Here is a 9214-nt window from a genome sequence, read left to right on the forward strand (position 1 = left end):
TCATTCACACGCAGGCACACACACCACCTATGGGCAGCAAACCCCACCGAGTCGACGCAGATTCTTCTTGTGCACCTCCTAGTGGACAGTAAGAGAAATACATACATTAGATCTGGAAGCAATGTAGCTCTCACCCTCTCAGATGGCAAATGCTTCATGACACCTAGGGACCTAAAACAGGACTGCAGCAGCAAGCACTGCTAGTCATTATTGTATTTCAGAGAGACAACCTCATATAATACTCTCTCCACTAAGGATGAGCTAAAACTGACTAAATCTTCCAATCATATGGTATTGCACAATCCTCCCTTGTAAAATTGGAACTGGCAGCAAAAAGATTTAGGATTTTAGAAATTGATGTTTTGTAAATGTTATCCTTGAAAATTCTCATTCCATGTGACTGGAGGGCAAACCCAATGTCATATTTGGTGGCACTTTTCTTGCTTGACAGACAAGAGAAACATTTATCCTATCTAAAAAAAGAACTTATCAAAGCACAAATTAACTAAAGTTCAATTTCACTTTAGTTAGGAATTATAGACTGATGTTAGGTCTATTTATCAAGTAACTCAATCTCTATTATAAGTCCTTGGAATGAGAGACACGATTTTGCAACAATTGGAAGCTAAAGTCCAATAAACTTGTTACAGAGAATTTTATATCAAGGGTAAGTGTAACCTTAACTTTTCATATTGATGAAAATGCATTCCTGCATTTGTAAAGAAACAAAACCAAATCATTTGATATCCGATAATTCGATACCGGCAAAAAACGGAGACGGGCACCGCAATGCAAGATATGCCCTCACCTGTTCAAAAGGCGCAGGCAGCATGTTCATTTTGTGCTGCCAGCTAATCATCATGATTGTAGCACACAGCCTAGCACTTAACGTGCTGCTGACGGGCTATGGACTCAGCAGGGGGCCGTAGTTCATGTTGCTCAAGCAAGGCTTGCTTTACTTATAGCTAGCCTGCTCCTCTTACAGGCAGTATGCACCTCTTAAAGTTGAGCTGCCTTCTGCACATGAAAACATTTTAAAGTGATTCAGCACTAGGAAGTCTGCACCTTCTAAAGCTGAGCTGCTTTCTGGTGATGAAAAATGGTAAAAGTGCTTCAGCACTAACACAAATGGCTCAACAGGCCAGGGAAAGGGCACCCAGGGTCTCGAACGCAGCACCCGAGCTTTGTGCAGCGGGTTTACACTGGAAGAGAGGTCCTCTACCCACAGGGGGACCAGGAGGCCCTCCAGAAAGTAGGATATGGGACCAGGTCACCGAGGTGGTCACTGCCAGCAGTCTTACCCCCAGGACTTGGCTCCAGTGCCAAAAGACATTGGTCGAGATCAGTGAATGCATGCTTCAAAGCCATCTTCTACCATCTGCACCACTAACTTCACACACTGCCCAGTGCACAACTGCACCCCCCTCCCCATCACTTACCTATCAACAATCTCTACCAAAAATGAGTCACACCTCACATTCAATCCCCTTTCATCACCATAACACTACCCTTGTGCCTTCCTCATTACACATACCCAAGAAATCCAACCTTCCAAACCTCCTTACCTCCTTTGTGGTTGAACAAGGGGGAGAGGAGAGCGAAAAGAAACACCGTCACTCGATTTCACACTCTCAGACACCAACACCTCGAGATCATCCTGCTAGGCTATATGCAGTCTTCCCATTGCAAGTCAGCAGCCTTCCACCAGCCATGCTGCAGCCATTGGGGTAGCACTGCGTAAGAGCACTAGGATAAGCAAAGGCACATGCAAGACACTCACTAAGGGAATGCATGAGGTTCATTCATTGTTTTTTTTTATGTAATCTTGGATGCATATATGGATTGGAAAGTTTGCTTTGTGGTGGCTTTTATTTCAGCATTTGGCCAAGAGGACACTGTGATGGTCAGTAACAGAGGGAAGGTAAGGTGTGAGACAAATATTGAAAGGGGAATTGGGGTTGTGTTCACTGGATGATTCGATCCTGGATATTTCGGCCAGAAAGGGGCTATCAGGGTTGCCTCCTTTGTTTCGCTTCCTCCTCTTCTGTTTTTCCTCTCCTGATTCCTCCTCTTCCGCTTCCTTTTTTGCTCTGCTTCCTCCTCCTCTTCCCTCTGCAAGCAACTTGTCTTTGCTGCCTCTGCTCCATTTCATGCTGCAGCTCAAGGAGGACTGCAACTAGAGCCCCCAGGAGTGGGAGAAAGTGGTGTTCTCAGAGGCCTTCCTTTAAGAGTCAAAGCCTTCCAAACATCCAGCAGCATTCTCTGCACACTTTAACAACATTTTTTAAGGTATTACACAAAATCATGACTCCAAAAAAATGTAAAGAAACCGGTACAAAAGCAGAAATCTAAACTTACCTGAAAGTTGTGCGTGTCCCTTTGAGAAGTGCTAGCAGCGGGTCCGTTGTACAATTGCATGCACATTCTGCCGTGCATGGTTTGGAGAGAGCATTAGTAAGAGCAGCAACATCCAACATACCAGACTGTGCATCACTTCATCATTGCATGCTGATTGGCGTCACAATCTGGATCATTTAAATATATGAAGTGAGCGCAGGCAACTACAGCACTGCTGACCTGCCCAAAATGGTGATCGCTGCAGTTATTAGAATATTTGGTTTCTGAACCTTTTTCTTATGTCTATCCAGTTTCGAAAATGTCTCCTTCAAATGTTCAGCCTTAGTGAACCTGACATCAACCCAACAGGGGAGCACGCAATGCAAGCTGGTAACAGTCGTGAGAGAGAAATGTCCACCATTGCAACAAGGATGACTTCTGACTGCAATATAGTGACAAAACATGAAGAGGGTAACAAATGTGATACCTTTGCTCAGCTGCCAATTCCTGAGAATGAAGTTTGCCCAGTGTAAAAGCAAACAACATGTGATACCCAATATAAATTGATAGTATTAAATCATGACATATCACCATGCAAATTGGTAGCAAGCCAAGCTTTCAATATTCTATTCTATTTCAAACCAGGAATTCACTGATCATAACAATAAAGAGCTTCAGATAAGAGATTAATGAACACGCTCAAGAGAAATGTCTAGATATGGTCAGTGGTTGTATCATAGAGTTCTGTCAAGCTTGCTGCTTAATTTGTTAATCACAACTTTGCATGGACATGTAATTCACAACAGCATTGTTGAGATTTGGAATTATGTGGTTGATAGTGATTCGTAGTACTATGCAGGCACATACCCTTCATATCAGTACCTGTAATCTGCAAATGTCCTGAATTATGACAAGAATTTTAAAATTACACGTTTAGATGTGGGAATGAAAGTGTCATGCATTATAAACCAAATAGAGCCGGGGCGCAAGAGAGCGAGGCGGTAAGTGTTAGCACCAGCACAAAACCGCCAGGGAAGTTTGTAGGCATCGTTGAATTCGCCATGCCTGGTCGATAACCTCATAGCGCCCCATTACCACCACAGTCGCTAACGGGAGATGCAAAGCAGGCCAATTTTGCCCCTTGATCTTTAAATGATTAGAAAATTGTTGTTCTGAGTTTATTTCAATGTAAATTGGAATCTCAGTGCTCAAAGCTATGAGCAGAAGTATGAACAGAATTACTGGGTCATTAAACTGATGGACTCTACCACCACTAGAAACTGGGATGTTATAAATATATAATACAGCTGAAAAATATGTCTAGTGCAAGTGATGTCTACCTAATTCAATAGAATGTATCATTTATTATGCTTTAGTCATCATTAAACTATTTGAATACTGAATGTGATATTGAAAAATGTAAGATATAATCAAACACTAATAATAAATTTGCATTAAATAACTCTAACAATGCATTGAGTCTGAATATAATTGTGTATCAGTCTCTGTTTTATAAAGGTACCCAACAAACATTTGCATTATTTGCAAGTAAAAAGTGTGTAACTGTAATAGGGTATAAATCTCCATTATTTCAACTTCAGTGTTAGTTTATGATTGCACATAATCTCACATATAACCCTTACTCTGAACTAATAAAAATAAAAAGATGACACAGACATATTAAGCATTCAAAACATAACATGAGATAGTCTAAAATAATTTACAGGATTGATTTTATTGAACACAACAATGTTGAAATCATTATGCATCTATGTCACGGTTTGTTTCTAACATGACTCATCACATGTCAGGCACACAAATGCAAACATTTGTGTTACTCTTGTAACTGATGCCCTCAAATCTCAAATTAATGAAACAGAAATAATTACAACTGCACAAATAACAATTGGAAACAAAAACAACCAATCAAGAGTTAGCAGTCAGTAAGCAATTACTAATCTCGGGATTGCTACCAGTGTCACGTGCTAGTCAGAGTAGGAATCGCAGGATAGCGCAAATGAATACGTGGCTTGAGCAGTGGTGCAGCAGGGAGGGATTCAAATTCCTGGGGTATTGGAACCGGTTCTGGGGGAGGTGGGACCAGTACAAACCGGACGGTCTGCACCTGGGCAGGACCGGAACCAATGTCCTAGGGGGAGTGTTTGCTAGTGCTGTTGGGGAGGAGTTAAACTAATATGGCAGGGGGATGGGAACCAATGCAAGGAGACAGAGGGAAACAAAAAGGAGACAAAAGCAAAAGACAGAAAGGAGATGAGGGAAAGTGGAGAGCAGAGAAACCCAAGGCAAAGAACAAAAAGGGCCACTGTACAGCAAAATTCTAAAAGGACAAAGGGTGTTAAAAAAACAAGCCTGAAGGCTTTGTATCTTAATGCAAGGTGTATCCGTAATAAGGTGGATGAATTAACTGTGCAAATAGATGTTAACAAATATGATGTGATTGGGATTAAGGAGACGTGGCTCCAGGATGATCAGGGCTGGGAACTCAACATCCAGGGGTATTCAACATTCAGAAAGGATAGAATAAAAGGAAAAGGAGGTGGGGTAGCATTACTGGTTAAAGAGGAGATGAATGCAATAGTTTGGAAGGACATTAGCTTGGATGATGTGGAATCTATATGGGTAGAGCTGCAGAACACCAAAGGGCAAAAAACGTTAGTGGGAGTTGTGTACAGACCTCCAAACAGTAGTAGTGATGTTGGGGAGGGCATCAAACAGGAAATTATGGGTGCATGCAATAAAGGTGCAGCAGTTATAATGGGTGACTTTAATATGCACATAGATTGGGCAAGCCAATCTGGAAGCAATACAGTGGAGGAGGATTTCCTGGAGTGCATAAGGGATGGTTTTCTAGACCAATATGTTGAGGAACCAACTAGGGGGGAGGCCATCTTAGACTGGGTGTTGTGTAATGAGAGAGGATTAATTAGCAATCTCGTTATGCGAGGCCCCTTGGGGAAGAGTGACCATAATATGGTGGAATTCTGCATTAGGATGGAGAATGAAACAGTAAATTCAGAGACCATGGTCCAGAACTTAAAGAAGGGTAACTTTGAAGGTATGAGGCGTGAATTGGCTAAGATAGATTGGCGAATGATACTTAAGGGGTTGACTGTGGATGGGCAATGGCAGACATTTAGAGACCGCATGGATAAACTACAACAATTGTACATCCCTGTCTGGCGTAAAAATAAAAAAGGGAAGGTGACTCAACCATGGCTATCAAGGGAAATCAGGGATAGTATTAAAGCCAAGGAAGTGGCATACAAATTGGCCAGAAATAGCAGCGAACCCAGGGACTGGGAGAAATTTAGAACTCAGCAGAGGAGGACAAAGGGTTTGATTAGGGCAGGGAAAATGGAGTACGAGAAGAAGCTTGCAGGGAACATTAAGATGGATTGCAAAAGTTTCTATAGATATGTAAAGAGAAAAAGGTTAGTAAAGACAAATGTAGGTCCCCTGCAGTCAGAATCAGGGGAAGTCATAACGGGGAACAAAGAAATGGCAGACCAATTGAACAAGTACTTTGGTTCGGTATTCACTAAGGAGGACACAAACAACCTTCCGGATATAAAAGGGGTCAGATGGTCAAGTAAGGAGGAGGAACTGAGGGAAATCCTTATTAGTCGGGAAATTGTGTTGGGGAAATTGATGGGATTGAAGGCCGATAAATCCCCAGGGCCTGATGGACTGCATCCCAGAGTACTTAAGGAGGTGGCCTTGGAAATAGCGGATGCATTGACAGTCATTTTCCAACATTCCATTGACTCGGGATCAGTTCCTATGGAGTGGAGGGTAGCCAATGTAACCCCACTTTTTAAAAAAGGAGGGAGAGAGAAAACAGGGAATTATAGACCGGTCAGCCTGACCTCAGTAGTGGGTAAAATTATGGAATCAATTATTAAGGATGTCATAGCAGTGCATTTGGAAAGAGGTGACATGATAGGTCCAAGTCAGCATGGATTTGTGAAAGGGAAATCATGCTTGACAAATCTTCTGGAATTTTTTGAGGATGTTTCCAGTAGAGTGGACAAGGGAGAACCAGTTGATGTGGTATATTTGGACTTTCAGAAGGCTTTCGACAAGGTCCCACACAAGAGATTAATGTGCAAAGTTAAAGCACATGGGATTGGGGGTAGTGTGCTGGCATGGATTGAGAACTGGTTGGCAGACAGGAAGCAAAGAGTAGGAGTAAATGGGGACTTTTCAGAATGGCATGCAGTGACTAGTGGGGTACCGTAAGGTTCTGTGCTGGGGCCCCAGCTGTTTACACTGTACATTAATGATTTAGATGAGGGGACTAAATGTAGTATCTCCAAATTTGCGGATGACACTAAGTTGGGTGGCAGTGTGAGCTGCGAGGAGGATGCTATGAGGCTGCAGAGTGATTTGGATAGGTTGGGTGAGTGGGCAAATGCATGGCAGGTGAAGTATAATGTGGATAAATGTGAGGTTATCCACTTTGGTGGTAAAAACAGAGAGACAGACTATTATCTGAATGGTGACATATTAGGAAAAGGGGAGGTGCAACGAGACCTGGGTGTCATGGTACATCAGTCATTGAAGGTTGGCATGCAGGTGCAGCAGGCAGTTAAGAAAGCAAATGACATGTTGGCTTTCATAGCGAGGGGATTTGAGTACAGAGGCAGGGAGGTGTTACTATAGTTGTACAGGGCCTTGGTGAGGCCACACCTGGAGTATTGTGTACAGTTTTGGTCTCCTAACTTGAGGAAGGACATTCTTGCTATTGAGGGAGTGCAGCGAAGGTTCACCAGACTGATTCCCGGGATGGCGGGACTGACATATCAAGAAAGACTGGATCAACTGGGCTTGTATTCACTGGAATTCAGAAGAATGAGAGGGGATCTCATAGAAACGTTTAAAATTCTGATGGGTTTAGACAGCTTAGATGCAGGAAGAATGTTCCCAATGTTGGGGAAGTCCAGAACCAGGGGTCACAGTCTAAGGATAAGGGGTAAGCCATTTAGGACCGAGATGAGGAGAAACTTCTTCACCCAGAGAGTGGTGAACCTGTGGAATTCTCTACCACAGAAAGTTGTTGAGGCCAATTCACTAAATATATTCAAAAAGGAGTTAGATGTAGTCCTTACTACTAGGGGGATCAAGGGGTATGGCGAGAAAGCAGTAATGGGGTACTGAAGTTGCATGTTCAGCCATGAACTCATTGAATGGCGGTGCAGGCTCGAAGAGCCGAATGGCCTACTCCTGCACCTATTTTCTATGTTTCTATGTTTCTATGACCCCGGACTTCCTTTGTCTTCTCTGCTCATTCATTCAATGGAAAAACAATTGATTTTATCTACATAGTTTAACTTATTTTTGGGCACAATTGAGGCAGGTGCTTTAAAAAACAAAGAATATTAAGTTGCATGTGGTTAGCTATACACTATGTGCTGTGATTCTTTGTGATAAATGCTAATTATAGTTTAAGAATTCAGATTTGGGACGGCTCCAATCGTCAACCACTTTAAGGTTATTTTTGTTCCTTTCTACATATTGAGGGCATGCAAGGCAAGATTTATGCACAGTATTGGGGCATACAGATGAGGAAAATTACACATCACCCCTGTCCACTGGAAATGAGAGTTTGTATCCTGACGCATTTTCCAGGGGGTGGACTAGAGCCATCTGTAATGCCTGCGGGTGCTTCGTTGTGGAATATTAGGCTTGTTTGCCGTTCCTTCAAATTGGAGTGCAGGATGTCTAACATGAAGCATATCATTTCAAATGGCTGACTACGGTAGCTAGGTGGTTTTAAATACTCTGGAAGTCAAGGAAACGACATAGCAATTTGAAGGCATGTATATTTAAGTCATTAGAACAGTGGCCACACTTCAAAAGTACTTAGTTGGCTGTAAAGAGCTTTGGCATATCCTGAGGTCATGAAAGGCGCTATAGTAATGCAATTCTTTTTTTTCTTTATTTCTTACCCTTTTATCTCCATTTCTTTTTTTTCCCTCGTACCATTAGGTAAGAGCCTTTGCGCCTATTGATGAAAATTAATGATTTTTTTTCCCTTCAGCACCATTACTGGCAATAGTTAGTTTCCCACTGGGAATCCACCCATCTGATATGTCTGAAAGAAAAAGAAAACCTTTGAAAGGATTCCAGACTTGTCCAAGTGCATGAGAGGCTCTGTGCCTATCTGCACATAATCATGTGCAAAGAGAGTGTAAAGTCCTTACTCTACAGCATGAAACCACATGAGGCACATTCCAGGGACAAGGCCACTCAGTGACCTTAACTCTTTATTCAGCACTCCAGAAGTGATGACCCTGTGTGGGACCTCCCATTAAATACTTGAGTGATCAGGTAAGGAGTGTCTCCCACAAGTTCACCCCCTGTGGTCAAGGTGTGCATCTGAGTTGAGTGTATACAGTAATACATTGATGTTACATTCTGGTTACAAACATGACATCACCTTCCCCCCGGCAAAGTCTTATTGGGATCATAGGTTTAGTCTTTCAGGTGGTCTGCACTCCCTCATGGAGCGCCGCAGTTGGGGCTCTGGTTGTTGGACACTGACGTGAGTGTCTTTCACCTGTGGTGATTCCGGCCTGTCCGGGCTGACCTCAGGAACTGTGCATTCCTCTGATTGCTTTTATAGTGTGAGCTCCATCTCATGGTCTTCTTCAGGTTCCTCCGTGTCATTGCTGAACCTTTTTTTTTAATTGGTCCAGATGATTACGGCATATCTGGCCATTGTTGAGTTTTACTACAATGACCCTATTCCCTTCTTTGTCAATTACGGTATCCTCGAGCCATTTGGGCACCATGGTGTGATTGAGGACGAATACGGGATCATTTATTTCTATACATCTCCCCCTCGAATTACGGT

General features: G+C 42.7%; 1 protein-coding gene across 1 annotated transcript in view; it reads left to right on the forward strand.

Moving 5' to 3' along the window:
* Window positions 1-2870, forward strand: part of valopa (vertebrate ancient long opsin a) — a 119993-nt gene extending 117123 nt beyond the window's left edge. The window contains exon 5 of the mRNA XM_070875027.1: window positions 2649-2870. Coding sequence (XP_070731128.1) covers window positions 2649-2870 — 222 coding nt within the window. The remainder of the gene's footprint in view (window positions 1-2648) is intronic.
* Window positions 2871-9214: the final 6344 nt, after the last annotated feature.

The sequence above is a fragment of the Pristiophorus japonicus genome, chromosome 3 (genome assembly GCF_044704955.1).
Source record: "Pristiophorus japonicus isolate sPriJap1 chromosome 3, sPriJap1.hap1, whole genome shotgun sequence".
Lineage (NCBI taxonomy): Eukaryota > Metazoa > Chordata > Chondrichthyes > Pristiophoridae > Pristiophorus > Pristiophorus japonicus.